Source organism: Sander lucioperca, chromosome 21, assembly GCF_008315115.2.
Source record: "Sander lucioperca isolate FBNREF2018 chromosome 21, SLUC_FBN_1.2, whole genome shotgun sequence".
NCBI lineage: Eukaryota > Metazoa > Chordata > Actinopteri > Perciformes > Percidae > Sander > Sander lucioperca.
In genome coordinates, this window is record NC_050193.1 from 23,018,774 (window position 1) to 23,046,771 (window position 27,998).

The 27,998-nt window shown below is 40.1% G+C and overlaps 1 protein-coding gene across 1 annotated transcript; it reads left to right on the plus strand.

Moving 5' to 3' along the window:
* The first annotated feature begins 135 nt into the window (after positions 1-135).
* On the plus strand, positions 136-27,998 carry LOC116063952 (myosin phosphatase Rho-interacting protein-like). Its single transcript, XM_031318986.2, has 22 exons — positions 136-395; positions 4,582-4,659; positions 4,779-4,844; positions 5,827-5,978; positions 6,077-6,161; positions 7,604-7,778; positions 9,555-9,726; positions 13,257-13,371; positions 19,775-19,873; positions 20,523-20,579; positions 20,681-20,749; positions 20,842-20,931; positions 21,013-21,122; positions 21,547-22,057; positions 22,171-22,263; positions 22,364-24,595; positions 25,333-25,480; positions 26,025-26,142; positions 26,306-26,465; positions 26,733-26,834; positions 27,194-27,280; positions 27,364-27,998. Exons 1-22 carry the CDS (start codon positions 270-272, stop codon positions 27,502-27,504), a joined length of 4,986 nt encoding a protein of 1,661 aa, XP_031174846.1. The 5' UTR covers positions 136-269; the 3' UTR covers positions 27,505-27,998.

The following is a 27,998-nucleotide window of genomic DNA, read 5'->3' on the forward strand; positions in this document are numbered from 1 at the left end:
TGGTCATTATATTGGTTACTTGCTGTATAATCGTTATATCGTATTTTAATTGTTTTAAAGCAAAAGCAAAACTGTTGGTTTTATTTTGTAGATTGTGACCGGATGTTGTTTGGTGATAACGCGTCAAATGACATATCCATGACGACAGAGTCACCAGCTCTGTGTTTGACAGATGTTCGTGTTCGGGATCAACCGCTTCATTCAAAGCCGAGTACCGGAGGAGGGAGAACGGGCTGTGTTTGGATTACTCACCGGCAAAGGACTGAAACATGTCGGGAGAAAAGGCAACGAGTCCCTGTAACAAATTTCAAGCCAACATTTTTAACAAAAGTAAATGTCAAAACTGCTTCAAGTCCCGGGAGCTGCATCTGTTGACCGACCATGACATGGAGCAGGTAGCGTTAACGTTTAACTTTTGTTCATGTGTTAATGTGACTGTAATGTGACTGTTAGCTAGTTAATTAATTTTAAGAGTGAATTATGGTCTTCATGCATTTGTCCTTAAGTTATTAATAGAAAAAAATAAACCATTTTTTTTACGTCAAGATTAGAAAACACCTTTGTGAATAGTCGACGTAGTGGCTGCTCCTTTTTGTTATTAGCATCCTAAAATGACCGGATGTTAACGTTAGCTAATTTTCTTAACGATAAATAATGTAATGTAATAATGTATGTATTTTGAAGTCTGAAAACATTCAAATATGAAACGTGAACATGTAAAAAAAATAAAATAAAAAAATAAGGCTTAATTGTAGCTATCAGCAAGTATGTAGGCTATACTCCGATCTGTTAGCTAACGTTAGTTAAATGTGTAAAATCTTTGGTTAAGTTAGAGACTGTACACAAATGCAGGGGAGGTCAGGTAGGAGTGTTTTTTTAAAGTTTTTAATTTATATTTTAATTTTAAAAAAAACCCTGAATAAAATAGTCACAAATGATGGTTCTGGAGTGCACAGTTGGTCATAAAGGGACAAAAATCTTGTCTCAGTTTCAGGGATTTATTTTTTATTATCGCACTTAATAGTATACCAATTGCCATTTTCTTCTTCATTATAGCAAAAGATAAAATAAAATTAAATGTGTCACATAAGTAACACCTTTTAATAATTGCTGTCAATTTAGAAATTGGTAACTTTAAACACACCTGATATGAAACAGACGCATTTGTAACTGTGGAATTAATAACCCCAATTCCAATGAAGTTGGGAACTAAAAACAATACAATGATTTGCAAATCTTTTTCCAACCTATATTCAATTGAATACACTACAAATACAAGATATCTAATGTTCAAACTGGTAAACTTTATTGATTTTTTGCAAATGTTCACTCATTTTGAATTTGATGCCTCTTTACGTTTTACACAACGTCCCAACTTCATTGGAATTGGGGTTTGTAGAAAAGTTTGCTTTTTTTTACTGGATATATGACAAATAATTAATCAAATATCCAAAAGATATATCCATATTTCTCAATCCACCTATTGGTGAAACATTTCCGCAGAACAGACTTCTATTTATTTGGTGCTCACAAAAAATGTCAATACACCTGGTTCAACCGGCCTCTGAAAACAGTGTTTGCAGGTCTGTCATGTGGAGGTGATGTAAAGAGATGATCATGACGGCTTCCTGCATGCCTCACATTGTTAAAATATGTTATTACTCTCTGTCCCCCCTGCCTGGTTTCACTGTGCCCTGTAATTTTAGCGCTATAGCTCAACCTGCAAACACTACACATGGTATTACTCTGACTCAAGTCACAGTGCTCACAGAGAAAAAAAAAGCTATTTTGTCGATCATCTTTTGACTGTTTTTTAACATATTGTAAAATATGACATACTGTGTGCATATTGCTTTGAAAGAAAAGTCTACAGTCAGCAATATTACAGCACAAATAGACAGCGTTTTCTTGTAGAGCTGAAACAATAAGTTGATAAATCGATGAGTCAACTAAGAAGATACCTGTACCTGAAAAGAATTTTTTTTTTTGTATCTTAGTTTCAGATTTAAGGGGTCATATTCATGTTCCGTCATATAAATTAGAAAAGTGGCTTGGCTTTTAGCGCTTAAATACAGTTAAAAACAGTTTTGAAGAAGTGTTGGATGTCGGAGAAATAAAACACTGTAGATTCCAGCTTGCATAATCGAGTTCTAGTGTACATTTTAATACAGTATGTATCTGACAGCATTCTGTAAGGCACAAACTAATGATTATTTTTATTATTGATTCATCTGAAGGTCTTTTACATGTCATAAAATAGTAAAAAAAAAAAGAAATGCCTCACACAGTTTCGTATACCTAACGGGGACGTCCATTAATGTTTTGTTTTTATAGCCTGGCTGATATTGATATCAGTGTGTGATAGTTTAAAACATCTTTTTTTTTCACAAACACATAACATAATAAACAATTTTGATGCAGATCCCTTAGATTTTTTTGTTTGTTGGAGAATTGTGACCAAGAGACTGTCCATACCAAGCAGAACATTTTACAGTTAAAATGATTAACTTGTCAGTGGACTAACTATGTAAAGGTGGCCCTGTTTCTAAATGAACTCAAAATGTTTCCTGTTGCTTCGATTATGACATGCTATGAACTAATATCTGCAGATGTATCGACTTGGCTGATTTATTAGTCTAGCTCTAATAGTTTTTTTTTCAGTCCAACAGTCCAAAACCTAAAGGTATTTAAATAAGGTATTTCATTTACTATCACACAAGACAAAGAAAAGCATAACATCCTCACATTTGAGAAGCAGGAACTAGGGAACAAAAAAATGACTATAACAATTAATTGGTTATATAAACAGATGCTAATTCAATTGACAAATTGTTTTAGCCTTACACACAGGGTGGGAAATTAGCACCCGCCACCAACCAATGGCAGGTACTTTTTCAAAGTGGAGGGTGACTTTGCCTTGTATACCAGCCACAGTGGCGGGTGGATTGTAAAACATTCCTTGTAACGGTTTGGAGAGCTTTTGTCAAAGAATGCTGTTGCTAAGAAACAATGCACAATGCTTATAGGAGTTGCGTTACGTTACTGCTAATGAATGCCCAACATTTCTGGATTTTGCTGCTTCATAATAAAAACATTCATATACCAAACTAACGGAGGACTTTTATCGTGAAGAACTTATAGGAAATTAAACCGTTCACAGCCAGGGCTTTGACCACGCATATTTCCGTCAACTCCAGACTTTTTGTCAAGTAGTTTTCAGCGATCGTCCGTGACACCATGTAGCTGAGCTGAGGTAGATACGAAATGAAAATTATCAGTTAAAAACATGTGGCGACATAGCCCCGGTGTTAAGAGGCCCTCCGCGGAGTCAGCATTAGCTATGAATGTACTCTGTTAAGGGCGAAGTAAAGAAAAAGAGAAGGTAGCCTACTTTTCGAACAAGTGCCGCATTGACAAAACGTACAGCGAAAGACTACGCAAAACATTTCAGACCGTCCTGCCAACCTGTATTAAACATCAATGTACGCTGTAACGATTTTTCCGTTGCTGAAAGCTGCTGCTGTCGGCTTCTCTGCTGTTCAGTTCCACACACACACCCACACCCACCCACACCTACCCACCCACACACACACCAACACACCCATCCACACCCGCCCACAAACACACACCCACACACACACACGGTAAGTGCAGGAAAAAACGGAGATGAGATGTACACAATGACCTAAATTGAGGACAGTTACGGTCGTTATTGTAAGTGCAATGATAAGTTAAAGTCCAATAAGTACTTGGTAAACCCTATGAATGTGTGTCCCAGGCCAGGTTAGGAAATTAACTAACAATGTAAAGATCCACAAGCCACTGACAGAAATGTTCAAATTTGATTCATTCAATAAATTATTATTTTTTGTCTTAAATCCACCAGCCATTTTCATATTATACCAACATTTGCAGCATCCTGAGCCTTTTTGGTAAGGTTACTAGGAAAACTCAGCCCAGAGTAGTTTTATTCTCCCCAAAATACGTTTCCTTTTTATTTTTTAAAGAACTATACAACAAAGCAACTTTCACTGTCTCTCGCAACTTCATTGGAACAAAAATACAAAAGACATCGCAACTTTTATCGCAATCTTTTTCAAAAGCTCCCGCAAAGTCAGGCATTTTGGGCTGCAACAATCTTAAAAAAAGGTTGCGAAATCCTGGAGGGACTGTTTAATGCTATGTTACTGAGAGATGAGTCAATGTTTTTTTTGTTCATTAAACATGTAGGCCTACAATTACTGTAGAATATGACCAAACTGACCAAACACAATTTTACCATGGTCTCGCAGGCTTTTTTTCACATCACTTTTTATTTGCCTATATTAATAAAATATGTATTAATAATAAAAAAAAAAATATTGTATTGAAGCAATTCAAAATATGCTAGTGCACTTTCTTTTATAAATTTGAATTCTGGAAAAAGTGGCTGGTAAAAAATATAGGCTAAGTGTCTGGTAAAATTGAGCAAAAAAGTTAATTTCCCACCCTGCTTACACATCAGTCAGGTGATCACAGCCTGTGCTTCAACACCTAAGAGGCATTCCGAATGCTAACTCTACTTTCCTCCGTGACTTGCAGGCAAAACCCATCTATGCAGGCTGGCTGTGTTTGGCTCCTGAGGGCACAGATTTTGACAACCCGATGCAGAGGTCAAGGGTAAGACATGATCAAAACTGAGCTGAAATACACACCTTTATTTTCTAGTTCTTTATTGGGACTTTCCCCCCAAGAAAATTGGTGCTGTGGTGATTTTATTTGTTGTGTCTTAATGTCAGAAATGGCAGCGGCGCTTCTTTATCCTGTACGAAGACGGCAGCCTGAGCTTCGCCCTGGACGAACTGGTAAGAAACTGCTCTGACACAAATATACACAAGGCAGCAGTGTACAGTAAACCCTGTTCTGTATATCTGCATTTACAGTAATGTTGGGATCAAGCAGGCATCTTTAGGCCAGATGTCGTGTGCAGAACCACAGCAGATGATTTGGGCTTAGCCTGTCCTCTAATGCACACATCCCCCTCTCTCTGTGATCCCCTCAAATCTCTTTCATTGCACACTTAACACCACAAACTACTAGGGGTGGGAAAAATAATCAATTCTTAGATGCATTGCGATTCTCGATTCTGATAAGTCATATATATATATATATATATATATATATAAAATGAACAACAACTTAGAGTTTAGGCAAGAGTGCAGAAAAAAAACACACAAACATATTTTTTTTGTATATACACACATGATCTAATAAGACATACATAAAATAATTAGGCAAAACACATAGGCTATTCATCTACTTTATCACATTACATCTGACCACCTCATATTTCATGTTCTAAGAAGCCGATTCTCCACCTCTAAACATGACTGAGCCTCTGACATGGAAGATTACTGAGAGAAGGTGACTTTCACAAGCACGTTTAAGGCTTAAGCATGGAACGACTACAAAACAAAAACCTCAGTAGATAAAACATTTCATTAAAACTTGTGTGTGACAAATACTGTATACATCAAAATCTAAGCTTTGTCTAGCTGCTTTGTCTAGGAAGCGATTAGCAAACTCTGAGTAGCAAACTGAGATTTATATGTATATTTTTAAAAATCACGCATGGAAATGTACATAAAAAATTGTTGCATCGATAATCGGTTTAGAATCGAATCGTTGGCCTCTGAATCGGAATCGAATCGTGTGGTGCCAATCGATTCCCACCCCTACAAACTACTCTCTGTTTAACTGTCAGTCATCTGCGTTCTGGTGATCAGTCCTTTCAGTAAGCCAGATTTCATAACTAGCTCTCCAACCTCTCCTCTGATTCCCCTCCAGCCGAGCACTTTGCCACAGGGGACAGTGAACATGAATCTGTGTGCAGACATCACTGATGCAGAGCCCAGGACGGGACAGAGAAATGCACTCTGCATCACCACGCCGGAGCAGGAAATATTCATTCGTGGTGACAATAAAGAGATCATTAATGGGTGTGTATAAAACTGTAGAGAAATTACAGGAGTGGTAAGTAATAAGGTTTCCCTGTAACTCATGTATTGTCTCTGCTGGTTCTATCTTTGTTTACCAGGTGGAGTGAACAGCTTGTGGTCTATCTACAGACTAACAAGCAAAATCAGAAGAAAAAACGCAAAGTGGAACCTGTTGCCTCGCAGGTAGCAAAGCAAACGTCCATCAAATGCTTCAGTGCACATTTGAGCATGCATTGTAGTTTTTCCAACAGCTGTAGGGCCAAATGATTACTCAACTACCGGTCCGATTGCTATTTAATTCGATATAGATAATCATTGTCCTCAGAGGATGAATCTTGCTGTTTTTGGCGACCCCTAACCTTTCATCTTGGATCACCAAAGTTTTAAATTTCATACTGAGGGGAACATGAATATCTGTTCTAAATAATTGAGACAATGAAATGTCTCAATAGTTATTGAGACATTTCACCCAAAACTAAAAAAATGTCAACCTGCTGGTGTCACCATAGGAAAAGTCAGAGGATTACCAAAATCAGTAGGATTCATTCCCTGGGCACCATGAATGTCTTTTTAAAATTACATTGCATTCCATTTGTGGTGGAAGAAGTATTCAGGTCCTTTACTTAAGTAAAAGTACTAATACCACACTGTAAAATAATACTCTGTTACAAGTAAAAATCCTGCATTGCAAATGTTACTTAAGTATAAGTATTTAGTATCATCAGGAAAATGTACTTAAAGTATTAAAAGTGAAAGTACTAAATGCAGACAAATCCTCACATTTTAGAGACTGGAAATGATCCAAAACAGTTCTGTCAATCAACTAAGTGATTCATTTCAGATGAACTTGTAGGCCTACTATATATTGTTGGGTCATTTAATTTATAATAAACCATTGTATAAACTACATGTGTTTTGTGTGCAAAACTCTTAATGTGTAAAGTAACTAGTAACTAAAGCTGTCAGATTAATGTAGTGGAGTAAAAAGTAGAAAGTAGTCCAGTAGTTAATGAGATATATATCTATATATATATAGATATATATCTATATATATATATATATAGATATATATATATATATGGTGGACTGACCATTGCCATCCCTAAAGCTGCTAGCATTGCTAAAAAATATCAAACTCTACTCAGCAGATTGCTTTGAAAAGTTCTGAGTGCCTTCATGTTCTCCAGAGGATGATCCCCTTTGCATTTTGGCTTTTTTGGGGCTTTCAACAAGCTTTTAACAATCTCATAAGCTAGATGACAGATTGCCATGACATTAGCACATGTATATACATATATAAATAGGATGATTGAATCATTTTGGTTTTAGTGACCTCATGTCCTGTTTTTACCCTCAGGGCCAAACAAGTGATTTATCAACAGACAGAAAGTTATTCAGCAACAATTTCTAATCGTGTAGATTATTTATCAAGCAGGGTTTTTTCATACATTTTATAAACAAAACAATGAATCAGTTAATTGAGGAATGAATCAAGATAATCAATAATGAAAATTAGCTGTAGCCAATCTTTGTAGTATGTTATTATTTGTATGGTCTCTGAACAGTGTACAAAAAATAAAAACGTGTTACTGAACGATCATTTTGTTTTTCTAACAAAACATTAGGAACCCAGTCCAGCAAAAATGGCTGCAACTGAACAAAGTTTTCCGTCCTCTGAGAATGCTGCAGAGCCCGTCTGTGGTCGGTGGCAGGAAGACCAGCAGGTCAGGGGACCTGGTGAAACCCCCATGTGGACTGTCCCAGACTCAGATCCCCCGGGCCCGGAGAAGACCCCTGCAGGTGCAACAGAATCAAAACATACACTCACATAACCCAGGCTTTCATGTCCGTCAGCCAATCATAGCCACTTCCTGTCCTCTCTCTCTCACTGTCCTAACATCCTGCAGATGTTCTCACACTTCCAGCTTTTTATTTATACATTTCGTTTAACCCTTGTTTAACCAGGAATGTTGACCCAGTACTGACTTGTAATCATGGGAACGGGCTGGAGGAGTTTTAGCAGGAAGTTACATAACAGACTGACAGACAGAAACACACTGTGAGATGTGCAGGAAAACGTGTGTCTCTAACCCTCAGGCACCATAAAAGCCAAACACGATCCATAAAAGACCTCTTAAATATGTCCTAATAGGCTTGATGATTAGCACAGGACAGGTATTCCTCCTTACTGGAGCTTTGTGCTGTGACAAAGTGGACAGCAGCACCCATCTGGCGTCAGACTTATTGCAGGGTCTGGAAAGGTCCTGTAATAAAGGTCTGGGTTAACTCCTGCTGACAGTGCCTATAGGCTGCTTCATTAGAGAGATAGGGGGTTATATACGAGGGACCCTCTGAGAGCCAAACAGGGAGGCTGTCTAATGAAATATGCTCTGTCAGGGTTCCCTCTTGTCATTGGATTCCTGGACCATCATTGAATTCTTCAAGTTTTTTTAGCAGCATTGCAGTAGAAATGAAACAGCTCACCCTTTTAAATAGACTACAAATACAGACACATACAGTCAAATATTTAAGTCATGGATCTACTCTGATTTACATCTGGAAACTCATGAAAAGTGATGGCTGATTTTGTGAAACATTTTAACTTAACCCTCCTGTTGTCAAATTTGACCAATTTTCAAAAAGTTTCTATATCAGAATTCAGGTTTCTTTCAACCAAATAAAAAAATAAAATAAAAAATGAATGAGCTTACCAGACCTCTGTAGCACGCTGCTCATTTCTGCTCGAGGTTAGTGGCTTTAAGGCTACATTAGCCGCTACTAGCATAACACACCTGAATGTGCGACTCAAGCTGTCGACGGTTGACTGGCATTGTGGGTAACGTAGGCGGCAAGTTTTGACAAGGAAGAAGAATGTGTGGAAAAGAAAAGACGATACCTCCGTTTCTCCTGTATCGACTTTAAACCTAACTTTTAAACTGTCCATCATGACTCCGACTGTGTTATAGGAGTGCAATAAAGTGGTGGAGTATTAGTTTGTAACTTCAGGTTCTTCCTTTATCTCAAGCAGTTATATATATATATACAGTATTTTTCTTTTCAGGTCATCTCCTCTTCTCCTGTCCAGTTCATCTGTCCTTTTTGTTGATTTTTATTCATGATTAGGTCACTGTAGTCTTTTCTTTGTTTGTGTCGGAGTGTATAGCCAAAATGAAAATGATTAATTAGCTGTCATATGGAACCAAAACTGGTTTGTGGTTTTCTCAGCGTTACCATAGCAATTTCTTTTGAATATTGAACCACTTCATACCACTCAGTATTTTATCTTATTATCCAGAAAATCCAGTTGAGCTGCTTCTTTTAACTTTTAGGTAATTTCCTAAATTTGAGAAAAATGTTGTTTATCACAAAGTTAAATGTTAAGAGGAAAAACTCTGAGCCGCTGGCCTCAGTGTGAACCCTGACATAGTGTTTTAAACACACAAAAAGAATGATTTCATCTAGCTCTTTGGCTGCTGGCTGTTTAAAGCGAGTCAGTGTGGAATTGCAACAAACTGTGTTCCTTCCTTCAGTATATTTAACAGTCTGAAACCCTTTTGTGTTGTTTTCTATATCCAGGCAACACATCTAGCTACCTGTGCCCGGTCTCTACTGGCAGTTTTAGTGGCCTAGTTGGCTCCTTGGACTTGGTGAGAAGTGGATACATCGCCCCCGGCAGTAACAACCAGCTGGCTGAGTCAAACAACATCCAGACATCAGCAAACAACAAGAATCAGAGCCAGAACAAAAGGTTAGAATTGAATCAGGGGGAAGATTTTCAGCCAATTTTGATGATAATATGTATAAATAAGTCTTCTATACGTTGTGTTTGGCAGCAGTCTGGTGTTTATTTTCTTATGTATTCTGTTGGTAACAGCCATTTAAAGTGCCTTGGCAGAAGAAAAGGGGGTAAATGTGCAAGCAATTAGTACAAAGGACATCCAATGCCTCTCTGCTTCCCCCCCCAGTATAAAGCCGAACAGCCATCACACACCGCTAAACACTAGATCAAAGGCTCACGCTCTACCCCTCCATTAGAGATCTGACTGCTGCATTTTTAAATTTAGCTTAAAAAAACCCTCCCAGTTTGTGCCCCAGCAGCATGTAAACTGGTCACGTAAGGAGAATACATTTCATTTCTTCACTCATTGCCTTTTTGGGAAACAAAAACAGAAAATGCTTAATGCCCCCCAAATAAGGCCAGAAATTCCAAAACTCTGGTGTAATTAGATATCTTCAGCATTGTTTCTCAGGACCTTACTGACTGTCTGCCTGCCTGTCAGAGGAAGCAGACTTCAGCTGAAAGCGCAGTTTTAGGGCACGAAGCTCTCTGAACCCACCAGAGGCAGAGCGGGCACTAAAACATCAGGCTCAAGAAAAGGTTACAGGAGTTATTCCATTTATAATGTACTGAAAGAGTTACACGGTGATGTAATGTTTTATGTTTTTACAGACTATGTTAAATAATCTGAAAATAGGATTTTAAAGGTTATGTCAAGATTCATTGGGGTCAAAGAAAACTAAAAACTCCCATCATTGTTATTTGATAATATTGCTACATTAATGCCTCTTTTTTGTTCTGTTTTGAGTGACTATTGGATTGATTGCTATGAAATTTGGTTCAGACATGTTCCCCTCTGGATACATTTTTTTAGTGATCATCTTAGTCTTCTTCTAGTGCCATCATCAGGTCAAAAATTTACTTTGTGCAACACTTGGTTAATGACCAAATACCTGCAAAACTAGTCTATACCCATGACCTTCCACTTCCGGAATTGCTCCGGTGCCACCGGAAATTCCGCCGGATGTCACTCTTTACGGCCAGATGTCTGTTACCTTCCGCTTTCTTTGAGTTGGAATTGTTAACTCTGGTTGATGTATGAGGACTATGGTTAACTACTCCTCAGATCTCTGCAGGGTAAATCCAGACAGCTAGCTAGACTATCTGTCCAATCTGAGTTTTCTGTTGCGAGACTAAAACAACCTTTGAACGTACACGTTCCACCAAAACAAGTTCCTTCCCAAGGCTAATTTGCAGCGGCACCGTGGCTCCGTCTGGTGCTAATTAGCAAATGTTAGCATACTTACACGCTAAACTAAGATGGTGAACATTATATCTGCTGAGCAATCATTTTGTTATTGCTTTCATTTCTCTTGCTGTCTTGTTTTCACTATCAGTTAACCTACTGATTATTTTTCCAATTAAAGGTCCCATGACATGAAAATTTCACTTTATGAGGTTTTTTAACATTAATATGAGTTCCCCCAGCCTGCCTATGGTCCCCCAGTGGCTAGAAATGGCGATAGATGTAAACCGAGCTCTGGGTATCCTGCTCTGCCTTTGAGAAAATGAAAGGTCAGATGGGCCAATCTGAAATCTCCTCCTTATGAGGTCATAAGGGGAAAGGTTACCTCCTCTTTCTCTGCTTTGCCCGCCCAGAGAATTTGGCCCACCCATGAGAAAGAGAGAGACATCTTGGGCTTGGCTTGAAAACAAGCAAAGCATGGCAGTTGGTCAAGGCCACACCCCCACCCTCCACCTTGCCCCGCCTCTTAGAGTTTAGATTCTCGGCCCAAGCCCGAGCCCGACCCGAACCCGACCGGACCTCGGGTCGGGCTCGGGCCGTTATTTTCCGCCACATCCTCGGGCTGGGCCGGGCCCGGGCCGGACCGCGCCTGGGCCGGACCCTTGATCAAGCAATTTTTTTTTTTAATTTTTTTTTATCCATTACCTTATTATCCTATTTGGGTGGGGAGATAGCTATGCCATAATCAGAAATATAATAAATATATATATAGGCTATATAAAAGTAACAAATGTGTACAAAAGTTAGGCTGCAGTTACAAAATGCAGCACGTGTGATGCGCGGAGTCTCCTCCTCTCGCACGCATCACACCGGGAGCTTGAAGATGTAAAGAAAAAAAGAAAAACAGGAGAATTAACTTTAAGCAAGTGTGGAGGAAAGTCGGAGGTATGGAAGCAGTTTAAACAAGTCGTGGGCAGTGACAACAATATGTTGTTCATCATTGTTTCTTTTTTTTTTTTACGTTTCTTCATTCGGATCCACTTGCGATCCGTTCCATTCTAAACAAACAGCGCAGTTTACAGGCTTCGTCCTTGTTGTATTATTCTAAACAGATTTCTGCAGTTCAAACAACTCTGAATTGTAGTTGAGAACGTCAGTTATAACGGCCCACGTATTAAAAAATTGTCGGGTTTAAATCGGGCTCGGGCTCATAATTACAGTTAATGTGTCGGGCCGGGCCGGGCTCGGACACAACGTGCTCGGGCTCGGGCAGGTTCGGGCTTGATTTTTTTGGGCCGATCTAAGCTCTACCGCCTCTCTCCTCTTCAATAGCATTTAAAGCTACAGACACCAAAATGGCAGATCCTAATTACAGCTTATTGTGGGACTGGCTCTAGTGGCTGTAATTCTGCACCAAGGCTGAATTTCTGGAAAGAGACTTCAGATACAGTATTAGGGGACCACTGAGGCCTATATAAAAGCATCCAAAAAGCAGCATGTCATAGGACCTTTAAAAGGATCAATTATTTACTCTACAAAATGTCAAAAATAATCACAAATACCAATCAGTAAGTTACCAGTGCACAAATTGATATCTTAAAATAACTTATTTTGCCAAACCAGTGGTATAAAAAACTATTTTAGATCATTATCAAAGAGAGAAAACGAATAAGAGGTATAACCAGAAAATCTTTGGGTATTTTTATGTGTTTACAAAACCCACTAAATAAGAATAATGTGAATCTTACTGTCATCCTTTGGCATCGACTTCCTATCGGCACACATCAGCACAAGCCAACTTTTAACTGACAACACTGCTTTTCATCCCAGTTGTGTATACATTACTGTATATCAGGTTACTTTGGTGTATTCGGCGTATAATACCTTCTCTACTTCTACACAATACACCTCCGACACCAGTTGGAAGGATGTCAGCTCTTATTTATTCTAAACAGCAACAATAACAGTGGTGACAACTCTTAACAGCAACAACGTTGAGAGTGCTGTTAAGAGTGATAACTCTTGACAGCAACAATAACAGTGGTGACACTCAGAGAAAGATCTAGTGTCCTGTGGGCTCTGCTCTGCTGCACAGGTGCTGTTTGGAGTCTATTATCAAGCTGTCATCCTCAGTGATCATGCTGATGGAAATTATGTCAGAACCCACCTGTGTGTTAGCGAGGTCAGGGAAGCAACACATGCAGTTTTTTTTTTTTTTTTTTTTTTTCACTAATTAGTTGCTCATGTTTTCCAGCCATGGCAGATCAACGGAGAGGCTGCTGGGATCGGAGGCCACCGAGAAAGAGCAGGAAGTGGAGACAGCCGTTTCCAGGAGGGGCAGAAGAGAAGCTCGCACCAACAAGCGAGAGGTAACCACACCAAGTACACGTTTAATACGACAGTGTACCTCTGACACTACTGTACTGTACACAGGTCGAACCATCCATCTATTTTTTGTTTGGTTTATTTGTTTCACACATATAAATACAAATCACATAGAATTAGTATCAAATACATGTAAGGGTGTGGTAGAAATGTGTAATTGCTTATATCAAAAAACACACACACATGCAAAGGACATGCCAAAGGTAAAATGTAGACATACAAAATCACCAGTGCATTTTAAGAATTGGTGTTCAAAAGTTTCATATAAAACAAGTGTATAGTTATATTTAAGATTACAAAAGAAGAAAGAAGAAATGCAGAGAAAAAGACATTTTCTCACTGTCTAAGGCACTGAGAGTCCCCCAGTTCTTTCTTTCTTTTTCATATTTATCATATAATCCCAAAGGATTTTAAATCTCTGCATATATAAATATTTATTATACATATTTAAAAGATGCAACAAAGGAGGGGGGGGGGCAATGGACTGTAGGAGTGGTGTGAATGTAGCGCAGTTATCAGCGGGCCCATGAGTTGTGTTTACTGCCACTGTAGAGCAATAAATCTGGGTCATGTACAACGTTTTTCTTCAGGCACTTATCAGGCTAATGCTATGTGTGAGAGGCACTAAAAGGGGCTACAGTTAGCCAGTTTTCTGCTATTTATACAGAAAAGCAGACGTTAGAAATAGACCTCAAGCGATTCCCCTATTTTTATTTCCTGTACAGCCAGGAACTGTACTTTTTCTCGGGTCAGTCAGGCTGGATCCTATCCTGTCCTTCTGTGCTTCTCTGGTGGTCCAGAGGTAGCATCTGATATTTCTGCGTCGCCTCAGGCCACCAGGTTGATAGTGTGCGTCTCTTTCGAATAACTCAAATATTTTTGACTGCTTTGGTTTTTTGTCAGACATTTCTGTGGTTCTTGGAAGTGTGTCTTGTCATAACGTGGCATGCTACCACTGAAGAAACTCAAAACTTGAACTATACACAATTATTTCAACCTTAAATGTTAATTTCATTTCTTAATAGCTATATTTTGGCGGCCCCCCAAAATACTAAAAAAAAAACCACTGTCCTCGGAGTCTTGCCTATTTCGTCACGGTTCGGAAAGGGCCAGAGAATCTGACAGAACCGAACTTTCAGATCTCAAGCAGAAATAAAATGTGTTTTGTTGAAAAAATCACGTGCCAACAAGAATCTATGTGATGGAGTTCCTCTTTAAGACCCATAAAAGAACTCCTTCTCCTTTTGATTAAAAATCACCAAATTTGGACCTGCAAGATTTTTTTTGGACAGCGACAATATGTAATCCCTCCAACGTGTTCTGGGTCTGTCACAGGGTCTCCTCCTAGTTGGACGTGCCCAAAATACCTTGAACGTTAGTCATCAATGAGGCATGTTTTGTTTAACAACATACAGTAATACTTTTAAATCACCAAAGCAACACATTTATAGAATTTCTGCAAGTTTCTGCATGCTTCTTTATTCTTGTCTTCAGTGTAAAAGAACACCAACTTATGTCATCCAGTGTATGTTAAAGGAACAGTTCAACATTTTGGGAAATATTTGCTTTCTTGCTTGGAGTTAAATGAGACGATCAATATCGCTCTCACGTCTGTGCGGTACAGTACATGAAGCTACAGCCAATACTTTGTTTTAATTAGCAAAGCAAGATAAATGGAAAGAAAATAAAGGCCTAACCAAATGAAATGAGGCCTAAACCAGAGCGACAGAGTTGCTGATCAGGTAGTTATGTTTGGACAAGAGGCCGACTGAGATAGAGGGGTACCAATGTCACATTATTATGATTATATTTATTATGTTATTATTATAGAAGCATAAATATCCCTTGTGAAATTACTATTATTGTAACATTGTAGAACATTGTGCTCATAGCATATTGCAGGAATGTGATTAAGAAAATAGGTTTTCAGGGCCTTTAACATGAACATCAAACAGTTAAAAACCCATTTTCTGACTGCGGTTGTTTGCTACCATTTGATAGTTATAACCATAAAGAGAAAGGGTTGATTAATCTCAAGGTGGGTTCGTCATGATTAAGACCAGTCATTGTATCCAGCTGTACTCAGCCTGTACTGGGCTTGGCTGTGGGCTGGTTTGAACATGATTCACTCAACCAGTTGTTACTCAGAGAAAAACCTCACTCTACCGATGAAGCTCTGACCTGATCAAACACTGTGGACGGCTGAACGAAGTCAATCTCTGTTTGCATCAGTCAACCAATGTGTTTAAACACAAGACCTGATTCATTGAAGTCTTCTGCGTCATAACAACTCACATTCAGTTCATGTTGAAGCGCTGAAAAGAAGGTGCTGAGAGTTTGGCATGAAACGCGTGGACGAGTCGATCCTGCCGTGTCAGGGCTTGTGTTTCCTCCAAGCATGTGTGAGAGTGGGTGCATGTGTCAGCAGGTGGGAGAGAGGCAGTGATTCATTCAGAGCTGCATTTTGTTTGTGAACAGAACTGGTTGTGATGCCCTGAAGGCATTCTGCCTGCCTCTTTTTGTGTGTGTAATAATCTGGGAGACGGCATTCCCCCTGCAGACTGTTTCCAGGGATTCCTCTGACCTAAAACAAGATACAGCGCAATGTCAGGAACTCTCAAGGACTCTTTACAAGAATCTCAAAACTCAGAATTAAGTGACGGCCTGTGTTTACTGAACCTGATGAACTCAAAAAGGCATGCCTCCTTTCCAAGTGCACATCTGTTTGTGAATGATAGTCACTGTGTATTGTCAAGCCAGACACTAGTGATTAAAGAGGTGCGTAGACGTTAAGAAGACGGGTGTCTGTCTTTGTGTGACAGTATCAACAGAACACATACATGAAGCATAAACAGTCCACATAAAGCAAGATTACCAGTTCAACCAGGCTTACTTCAGTAAATCAGGCTTATTTTCAGGAAATTCTGTGCAAGGAGCAGGCTTTTGCACTACCCTCATTCCCACTACTACCTAAAGTCTTTTTGCACTATAACTTGCATATCGTCGCTGTCGAGTAAAAACCTTGTAAATTAAATCTAAATCGTTTTTTTCAGGAAATGAAAAAGGCTAATTTGAAAACATTTTATTAGGTCCATTAGGACCAAAACCTCACGCCACAAGAACAGTTTTTTCCCATCCACCACACGCCTTATCAACAAGGCCCAGAACCCACCCTGACACTCGCCACACCCCACCTCTGGCTCTACATGCCGCTGTACTTACTCTGCTGTACTGCTCTTTCTAGTTTTATTTTTAATACATACTGTGTATATATATATTTATACTTATATTGTTTATATTCTAATACTTGATTTTCTTAACCTTCTTATATTTAGAGAATGTGTGACATGCACCTACAACACCAAAACAAATTCCTTGTATGTGTAAAAAAAACATACTTGGCAATAAAGCTTATTCTGATTCTGATTCTGATCTAACTGTTTACCTCAGATGAAGTCAGGTGAAATTGCCTCGTCACTGTTTCAATATTTATAAAACCCACAGACACACGTAAAGGGTGACCAATAGCATTGATTTATGAAAAAAAAGATGATGTAAATATGACGATAAATATGGAGATATGAGGTTTCTGCCTGACAGCAACAATATTATAATTGATATTTCACATACTTGATGTTTATACTGTGTACATACGTAACCGTTTATCTTCCTTGTAAATGCAATTTAGTTTTCATTTTTATTTCTTCCTTTAGTGCTACTTTTATATACTTTGTGCTATTTTATTGTTTTCTTCTATTCTAATTTATATATTTGAATTTGAATTGCCTGTGTGTAGAGCGGACTAAAGATGCATTTCAATCTGAACGTTGAACCTTGATTAGTGGGTTAATCTGCAATCTTTGGACTTAACTCAGTACAATTCGGAAAACAAAATCACTGCCATGAACAACGCAAAAGAGAACTTTAGGCTGCAAGTTGTAGGTCAGCAGCGAGTTCACACTCTGTCAAAAGTAAAGATGAACTCAGCTCAGCTGTACTCTGTTAGCTCCGTTTGTTGCTGTGTTTGTTGTAATCATGACATCAGGGGTTCAAATCGCACAAGACTGATGTAAACTTTCTTTGTATAATTAGTGATGTAGATGTATATAATGCAACTTGCTATACTTAAAGTGCAGTAAAATTAAGTAAATGATGAGCCTATTTCTATCATGGATTATTTTACTTGGTTTGTACATGTGCGTACATATGGTGAAAATATTTGCTCTCTCTTTAAATGTCATTAAATAAAAATAAGATACATTAGAATACAAAATATGATTTCAGATTCTAATCATGCAATTAAAGGTGCTGTAGGTAGGATTGTGAAGATCCAGGACTTAGCCAAAAAATTTGAACATCGACAACTTCTCAGTCCCTCCCCCCCTTTCTGCTAAAGCCCAAAATGGTCTCCTAAGCCCCTCCCCCCACAAGGGAGAATGAATGTGTGTGCATGAGCAGTGATTGACACACAGTTAAACATCCCCCCCTGGCCATGATTGGTGCATCTGAACAGGGAGCTGTGGATTTTTGCAAATCGCACTACAGGCTGTAGGTGGTGCCAGAGGAGACAGATTTAAAAAAAAATTACCTGCTTCATGTAGTTCTACTCAAACATAGGGTCAGTTTCAGCAAATATGACAGAAAGTTAGTTTTAGAAGTCTTACCTACTGCACCTTTACGTGCATCACATGTCAACATGCGACATACACTTTACATGTAAAGATGAACCTTTGGGGAGGAACTGTGCTTCAGTCTGTCAGATTGAGTGTAACACTGTTTATTTCTGAGGTGACGCTAACCCTGAAAACTAACCTGACCGAGGCCAGGCTAGTCTGGAGGGATTAGTTTCCACATTCACTTATTTAAACCTCCTTTATGAAACAGAATTTTCCTGAAAATAAGCCTAACTTACTTAAAGAAGGTATTATTAAGGCTTTATGCAACATCCCTCAACTTTATAATAGTTATCCAGGATTACCAATGTTAGAAGAGTTGGAGCTCACTGCTGACCTAAACTAAGAAACAAGTTGTCTTATACTTTATTCATGGCCATGGTTTTATTTGGATTCCCCTCAATATTTTATTCTCCATTTTATATGTTTAATATCTGCTGCTCGGTGGCCACGGACATAAGTTTTATCTTTACATGTCTGTTTTCTTCACAGTGAATTATTGTGATCAGTGCTTGATGGTTCAGGTCTGTGTTTCAGATAATGAAATGAAATAAACCAGGCTTGACTTCAGCTCTGAGTGGGCTTTTATGAAACAGCCCCTCCATTGGTCAAAGCTCATGTAGAAAACAACTGTAAAAGTATGATCACAGTACATTTATTTTGACCCAGATGGTCATTACTGTGGCAGCTGTTAATCTTTGATTAAACAGACAGGCTCATTCCAGAGGATTTGCCCTTTAAATACACACAGCAGCACATTTTATCCCATGTGAGGATTTGTGTCTTTGGGTGCGTTTGTTTTGGTAGCCAGGAGAAGGTCAAAAGAGCTTGTCTGGAGTTCATTCAGGCCTCAGAGTTGAGATTCCCAAGACAGCCTCCTCCTCCTCCTCCTACTCACCCCCCACCCCCCACCCCCACTCTCCCCCCTCCAGCTTAAGGAGGCTTCTTCACCAAACAGAGGACAGGCTCTGTCTGCAGTGGTCAGCGATTGTTTGGGAAGAAAAGAAAGAAAGATCACTGCAGCCCAGAGCACTGTGTTCCTCCATGTGTTGTGTCCTTGGATAGTTTTCAATTTAAATGCCAGGAAAAGAAAAACACAAAGAATGTTCTGTAACGATCAAAGTGCTCATTTTTTCCTGTTGAAATGTGGTTATATAAGAGGGGAGAATGAATCTTTTCAAGTGAACAAAAAAACATACCCTTTGTTTTATTTAATTCTATGTAATTCAGACTTGTAAGACATACGTGCAGCTCTATCCGCCAGCATGAAACCTGATCATAAGAAGCATGCAGGGATCTCGCTCAGTGTTTCTGGATTTGTAGCATCATTTTTTTTTTAAACAAAAAGTCACAAAGTATCAGGCATTATGTTGCGTCTAAAACCTTTTCATGCATTCCACATACATGCAGCCAAATGCAGTCATCCGTGTGCAGTTCAGTGGTGATGTGAGTAAGAGTTTAACAGGCGGTGGAAAAGCCTGTTGGGCTCCCCGCAGTGCTCTACAGCAGGCCTAATCCTTACAGCTGACATCTGTGCCAAGGATCCAGACTATCGGTTACTCTGCTTGATGGAATGCAGGCCGCACATACAAACTGCCACCGTCCTGATTCAGAAAACACCTCACGTTTGCAGATAAAAACAAAAACAAATGTTAGTGATGAAAGAAGTTATCACAAAGTTATCATTCGATTTTTTTTTTTTTGCCTTCCACAGAAGCTCCAGTCATGTGGAGACATAGCCCAGCTCACTGCACCCCCACCCCAGAGAAGAGCCAAGTCTCTGGACCGTAGGACGTCCGAAACCATCATGCCAGTGAGTCACCAAACAGATTGGGGTTTTTTACTAACAATTAAAAAACTAAATACTTATTATTTGTGGCTGTAATCTGCATCAGGGGAGGTAGCAGTGAGACGTAACCCTTTGAACAACAGTGTGGATAAAAAAAAAGTATGGCCACCCAAATTGTTATCCCTAGAGACCAAACAGCTCCATGTGAGAATATCAGTATTTCATAGCACTTTCCAAAACTGTGTCTGCACCAGTGTTGGAGGATGTATTCAGACCCTTAACTGAAGTTAAAGTACTAATACCACACTGTAAATTGGCTTGGGAACCAGATGGACGCTGATTCAAGTTCCCACGCGAACCAAGTATGGAGTGTGGGCTGGTAGCTGGAGAGGTGCCAGTTCGCCTCCTGGGCACTACTGATTGAACCCTTAAGCAAGGCACCGAACCCCCAACTGCTCAGGGGGCGCCTGTCCATGGGCAGCCTCCTCCCTCTGACAGCTCTCATTAATGCATGTGGTCCTGTTTGTGCATGTGTGTGTATTTCGGGCGTGAAAACATTTAATCAATTTAAAAAAATATAATCCTATTCTTATTAAATACTTAATTTACACACAAGTCTGATTACTGTTGGGAATACTATAGCAACGGTGTTAACATTGTGTTTTCTTTACAGCCAGATTTATTAAACTTTAAAAAAGGCTGGATGGTCAAATTGGATGAAAATGAGCAGGTAAACCATTTTTTACTGACTGATTGATTTAAATGCTTTCCATTTGATTCTGTTTAACAACTTCTTGATCGTGGTTTTGTTTGTCTTTTGCTTCCCTCTAGTGGAAGAAATATTGGTTTGTGCTGTCGACTTACAGCCTGAGGTACTACAAGGACTCAATAGCTGAGGAGGTATTTTGATATCAGTTTATATATAATTTACACTAGAAATAAGAATTGTTTCATTTAAGAAGTTCAAATGTATTTTGCTTTTCTCCCCTCAGGCTTCAGATCTTGAAGGAGATATCGACCTAACAAAGTGTCATAATGTGTCTGAGTATCAGGTGCAGAGGAACTACGGATTTCAGATCCATGTAAGAAAACAGTTTCCACACTAAACAGACAAAACTGTATCTTTTGCATTAAGATGAAGTTAAGTTAAATGTTTTTCTTAGACCCCAAAGGGTGTCTACACGTTGTCGGCCATGACTTCAGGGATACGCAAGAACTGGATCCAGGCTCTGATGAAAAACGTCCGTCCAGCTATCGCCCCTGATGTAGCCAGGTAAAGTCACATTAAAATACTCTTGTGCAATGGTGTGTCAATGTTTAAATGTAAACTCTTAAACCAGTTATATAAAAAAAAAATGTTGGTGGCAAATTGCATCCGACCCATGGGCTTTGTTTTAGGATTTAGAAACATGATGTGTCTACACTAGGGCTGCAACCAATAATTATTTTCATTATTGATTAATCTGTCTGTTTAGTCTATACAAAATATTGGAAAGATAGTAAAAACAAAAGATAAAGGCCATCACAATGGCCCAGAGCCCAAGCTGACATCTTTAAATAACTTGTTTTGTCCGACCATCAGTCCAAATCCCAAAGATAGTTAATCTACTGTGATATAACACTGTGAAAAGCAGAAAATCTTTACATTGTGCTATTTTCCTATCCTCCATCTAAACATGCCTATGTGTTGTGTGCAGTTTACCTGGCCTCCACGTTCCCTGCAGCCCACCTGAAGCTCTCCCTAAACCAGATGTGACTCAGGACTCTCTCCCCGCCGACGTCTCCACAGAGAGAGACTCTCACCCCAAACACAAGAGTGTGATGGAGAGACGGCGGGAGGGGCGCCACAAAACCTTCGACTGGGCCGAGTTCAGGCCTCCGAACAAACTGTCTCTGGATCCTCAGAGGACTAAAGCTCTGTGCTCACTGGAGCTAGGCGACCTGGAGAGGAGGAAGAGGAGGGAGGAGAGGAGGAGGAGGTACGAGAGCATGCTGGGCTTCCCTCTGGGTTGGGAGGTGATTGGAGTTAAAGCAGAAGATGTCAGAGCACTGAGTCCCAAATCACAGCAGAAACTGGAAGAAGAAATTGAAGAGTGCTGGAAGCAGGTGGAGAAGACGGTGTTCAAATCGGAAAGAAGAGTCCCGCTGTTTACGGAAGCCAAAGACTCTGTGGAGATTGAGAAGATGCTGGAGGGCTACAGGAAGGGGGTGAGTGCTTTAAATATGGGTTCAACTCACACCAATATTCTTACATTAATATTGTACTGTAGCTGCAGATTTGGGATGCAAGCTTTTATATAGTAACTGGTTGTCTATTGAAGGTGGAGGATCTAAAGGCTCAGCTGGCAGAGTCGGAGCGTTGCAGACTGGAGCTGGAGCCTCAGCTGAGTACAGCAGGATTTTATCAGCAGCAGGTCCGCCAGAGGTTGCACCTCAGCTACTTGCTTTTCTCAGTTTTTGATACTTGTGGAGTCGCTAATGCTTTTATTTGTCCCCTTTTCTCTTTTTTTTAAGCCGGACCGTCCTCTAACTTCTGAAGCAGATTTCTGCCCATCGAACACAAATGAAAAGCCATTAAACAGCAGCGCACAGACCCTGATGGATGCGTGCAAAGAAACCACAGAGCTCCAGCTGAACATTATCAGCATGCAGCAGCAGCAGCTCAGCTTGGAACCGCCTCAGACGCCCAGCATCTGGCTGCATGACTCAGAGGGCAACTTCCAAGAACTGGGGGATTTGCATCCTGAGACAGAAGACACACCTTTATTATTATCACCTGCATCAGACAGCCAACACTTATTTCCTCAGACTGACGGACAAACTGTAGATTTGGACGTTGCAACAATTAACCACAAGAATCAGCTGGACAGAGACGACTGTGACCAGGTTCCCAGCTCAGAAACACAAATAAATAATAGTGAATATAGTTCATTCATTCTGGAGTCGCCTGCAGAGGGAGATGCCGACCCGCCGAGCTACTGTGAAGAGCAGCATTTACCTCCAGAACAGGAAATGGTGAGGAGGCTTTCCCAAGAGGTGGAGAAGCTCACAAGCCAGAACGAGGCTCTGAACCAGCGCAACCAGGAGATGCTTAACCAACTGACGGAGGCCGACCGCGAGATAGAGAGGCTGAAAGTGGAGCTCAGCAGCAGGTACACTGAACCCCATCACCTCCCGGAAGTGGAACAGCTGGGACAAACAAGGGTAGAAGATCTGGAGAGGGAGCTGAGCTCCAGAGACCAGCAGCTCCTTGAGGCCCAGACCTTGATTACCTCCCTGGAGGAGAACATGAGGGAGATGGAGGCGCTGCTGCAACTGAACGTCCCAACAGAAACAGAAGAAACAGAAGAGGAGAATAAAGAATACCTGCTCCGATGTTTCGAGGCCACCGAGGCCAAGCTGACGGGGCTGGAGAGACAGCTCGAGCTATCAGAACTGACCTGCAGGGAGCTCCAGACGCAGAACGCGGAGCTGAAGGAAGCTGAGAAACGTTGCCGCCAAACCGCTGCAGAAGCGGAGGCTGACATCAGGGGGCTGAATCAAGAGTTGGAGAAGAGGAGGTTGGAAGATGGAGATAGCAACGGATGTGTTACTGGTGAAGAAAGGATCCGGCAAGTGATAGACGGGATGGTCATGAGGTTGAAAGCTTTGGAGAAATTGTTGGAGGTGATTGAGGAGTTGGATTTCAGTTTGAGAAAGGAGGAAGAGAGGAAGCCTACAGCGGAGAGTCAGTTGAAGTGGGAGGAAGAGTTTTGGAGTTTGCTGCTCAACAAACTGAAGGCCAATCCCTCCGAGCTTAATGAGGAGAAACGTGTAGAAGGGCTTCTTACTGAGGCGACAGAACGTATGCTGGTGGAGAAACAAATGTTGCTTTTAGGGCATCGTCTACTTTCTGAGACATGCACAGATGAAGGGAGGGAAGGTTTGAAAGATCTGGATATTGTTTGGAATGTTGCAAGTGAGACTGAAACCAAAAAGATAGATGAAAGCAGGATGTTTGATTTGAATCACCAGCTGTATGAGATGGAACATTTCAGAGGCGTCACACAGGTGAAAATGTCTTTGCTGAGCCATCTCGCCTCCTCTGTCGACACCTCAGCCCACGACAAACTCCAGTTGATGGCTGACTTTCACTTTTCTGAGCATCCCTGGTCTGGTTTCATTCACTCTGCAGCAACTGAAGCGTTACACTGCTGTCATTTAAGCAGGCTTCAGTCAAAATACGAGCGGCAACTTGAGAAAACCAAACAGAAGCTGCTCACTTCTTCTCTCGTCTGCAGCAACTGTGTAGACTTGATGGAAGAAAACCGAGAGCTGAGAGAAAGATTGTCAAACGTAGAAGAACAGCAGTCGTCGTCGTTGGGCGATAAGATGAACACATGTTGCCAGACAGAAGAGGCTTACCCACAGGACACAGATGTTGAATTACAGGCAGCAGATGAAAGTATTGCAGATGGAATTGGGGAGGAAGCGGAGATGGTTGAGTGCCTGGAAATCCCACTTTCATGTGTTGAATGTCAGTTGGGGATCCAGGAGATAGCAGATGAAAACACAGAGAAAAGTAATGCATCCCACAAGGAAACAGATCCTTTGGGCTTGGAGACGGAGCAAGTTGTAGTGCTGAGAAGAAGAGTGGAGGAGCTGGAGGAGCAGCTGGCCGTCATGGCCGAGGAGGTGAAAGAAGAGCTTGATGGGAAAATGAGTTCTGTTCAGACGCAACATGAGAAGGAGATGGACAAGCTGAAGGTAAGTAGAGCTGGAGGGGTTTACATTTACACAGTATTTTAAGATTATAGATGCCCATAGTTGAAACTTATATGAAGATCATTTGTCTGTACATTTAACCATCTTCATGCTAGACAAAATTCATAAATTAAAAGGGGAAGTCCACCAATTTGACACATATAAAAACAAATGCAGGCATGTTCATTGTTCAAGTGTCTTTTGATTATTATTTTTCATACTAAAGAGAAAAGTTATGGAAACCAATGGCGTTGGGCGGGGGCAGGGGGATAAAAAAGTCACATCACAGTATATGTAATTTCATTTTGTGATATTGATCATGATACATACATTTACTGCCAGTCTCTTTTGTCAAGGTACTTCATCACTTCAGTGCAAAAGACATAGAAATATCTTGCCCACCAATACATTATGAGATATTAATTTTATATCGCCATATCACCCACGGTTACTTTGAAACATTGTGAGAGGTGATGTAGGTGAGAGGTGATGGGATTTTTTATTGAATGGGGAAACACACACACTTTTTAAACTATCCTTTTAACTGTTTAGCTTCCATTATAACACACAGGGATGACAATTCCTGACATCTGATATCTGATTTTAATTGAGAGAAACTAAAACATTAGTCCAACATGATAAGGAAACTAATATTCTAATGGTAACAGTATTGTTATTAATAACATTGAAATGATAAAGATATGGGACAGAGAAAGTTATAAGTGACTCGTGTCCTCCAGGCCATGTGTGAGCACAGCTTCACCTCCATGGAGGAGTCTCACCTAAAAGTTGTGGAGGAGCTGCAGCGTCGACACCAACAGGAAGTCGAGCATCTCCTGATGGAGAGAGACAGACTGCTGGAGGAGGAGACCGCTGCTACGGCAACCGGTGAGCAGACACTCTAATTACTTACTGTCCACAACATATTTTATTTTGAAAAGTCCTCCTGCAAGGAAAAATAAAACCCATCTAACGCTTAAAGGTGCTGTAGGTAGGATTGTGAAGATCCAGGACTTGAAGAAAATTGAACATTGACAACTTCTCAGTCCCTCCCTCCTTTCTGCTAAAGCCCAAAACGGTCTCCTAAGCCTAAAAATTATTATAAGCCTTAAAAGCCTTAAAATATTTTCACCGGTTTAACCTTGCCATCAGACATCGACAGGGAACTGATACTGTTATATACATCCATGCTCTCTTTAAAGCCAAAGTTCTACTATACACAAGTATGGTATGGTATTATTATTATTGGTATTAGTTGGTATATATTCAGAAATGTAATAAACAATTTAGTCTACTTCTGCCCTTGTTATATTAATAACATTTGTAAATGATTCCTGGGCAGCTTCAATAAAAAAAATAACTTTGATATTCAGCATAAAATCCTTCATTGATCTCATGAAATCTTACACCCCCTTTATTTCACCTTTCTCAGCAATCGAAGCCATCAAGAACGCTCACCGGCTGGAGCTGGAGAGGGAGGTGCAAAAGAGATGTCAGTCAGAGAACAGCACAGGAAACACACACCTGGAGGACATATTCAGACAACACAGGTACATCTTGTATGTAGGACCCATTATCCAGACAAACTTTATATCTGGGCATCTTGTGGTGTAGCTTGAAACTGATGACTGTGAGCACATTTAGACAGAGTTTTCTCCAACATGTTCTAATGAAGAATAGATGTTTATGTTGAATATCTGTGTGTTTTTGTAGTGAGGAGCTTTGCTCGTACCAGCGAGAGCTTGAGGTTTTGTCCCAGCAGTTCTCTCTGAAGTGTCTGGAGAACGTACACCTTGTCCAGGCTCTGGATGCTGAGAGGAAGGCTTTGTGTCAGTGCCAGCAGGAAAACCAAGACCTGAGGACCAGAAACCAGGTGAGAGTCCTGACACTTACTTTTTAATACATCCTTTACATGTTCTTCTACACAGTTAATACCCACAGAGATCCAGGGTGTAAAAACTACTCTGTCTTAATTTAAACCCCTTATATGTAGAATTTTATATATTTTTGCAGTATGTTTTAAATTATTCTGAAGGTTTTTGTTTGTAGAAAAAAATGAGTATGATGTGTATTCAAAAACATAGTGTCAATAATAAGTAAGAAGCCTCATTGTTGTATTGTTTCTGACTTTTTCCTCCAGGAGTTGAGCGGTCACCTCGCAGCAGAGATCACCAGACTTTGTTCTCTGGCGAAGCAGGACGCCCTGCCACACAGTCAGGGAATGGATGTGTATGAAATGGAGGTACGTCTTCTCTTTATTCACTCTTGTGTGAAGGTGGAGAAAGGTAACAGTTCAAATAGAAATGAGAGGGAACTGAAAAGTATGCTGCCCGGCCCCTAATAATATCTGCAAATACGAGAGGGACCCCAAATACAAGAGCTGCACGGACCCTGATAAAGTAAATCTGAACATCTGAATAGGAGGTTGGGTGCTGTCCTCTATGGCAGTTCCCCTTTGTTTTATGGGCTTTACAATCAGTTTTCATGAAGTACTAAACACTAGCAACCCTCTCAATACGCGCATATGTGTAATTTCAGTGTGAAGAAGTTCGAAACTAACTCGCTATATGTAGCTGATTTTTTTTTTATTTTTCATCTCAGATTACCCTGCGAGTGAAGGAGTCTGAGGTGCAGTGTCTGAAGCAGGAGATCACATCTCTGAGGGACGACCTGCAGTCAGCACAGAGGGTGAGAGTCACACATGTACAGCAGATCCAATAATAACTGTGAATCAAAGACGGGAAGTGAACTTGATGTCTGTCACATTCCAGGACAAGAGGAACGCCACAAAGAATTACAAAGACATGTACACCGAGCTGAGCATCACGAGGGCCAAAACAGAAAGAGAGATGGACGAGCTGAGAGAGAACCTGAGGTTGGCCCATCACGCTCTGGACCTGACTTCACCCTGAAATTGTCCATTTTTACAATAGCAACATTACATTTGTCTTCACTGTAACATGTGGTATATTTACTGTAGCTTTACCCACAAGAAATGTATTTAAAACAAACACAAAATATTATTTAATAAATCCAGGAACTCTTATACGCAAGCTCACTTCTCACTCCTTTTGTATTTTTGGTTTTAAATATGTTTATATTGTCTGTTTATTGTGTATTGACACTGAGTTTGTCATTTACAGTGGTTTCTACTGTATGTATGTTGTTCTCACTTTTATCCTCTGCTGTATGTCTTGTCATTAAATTGTCATTAAAGTTTGTTTATTTAATCAATCAAATTATTTAAATTAAACACATTTTTAAACATTTCTTGCAGGTAACTTTCCTGGCAGATTTCTCTGTCTATACACAAACTGTAATTTATATTTGTACACTAAAGTATTAGAAATATGAATGTCTTGTATTAATTAAACCAAATTAGCAGATTAAACCTATACCATCTCTG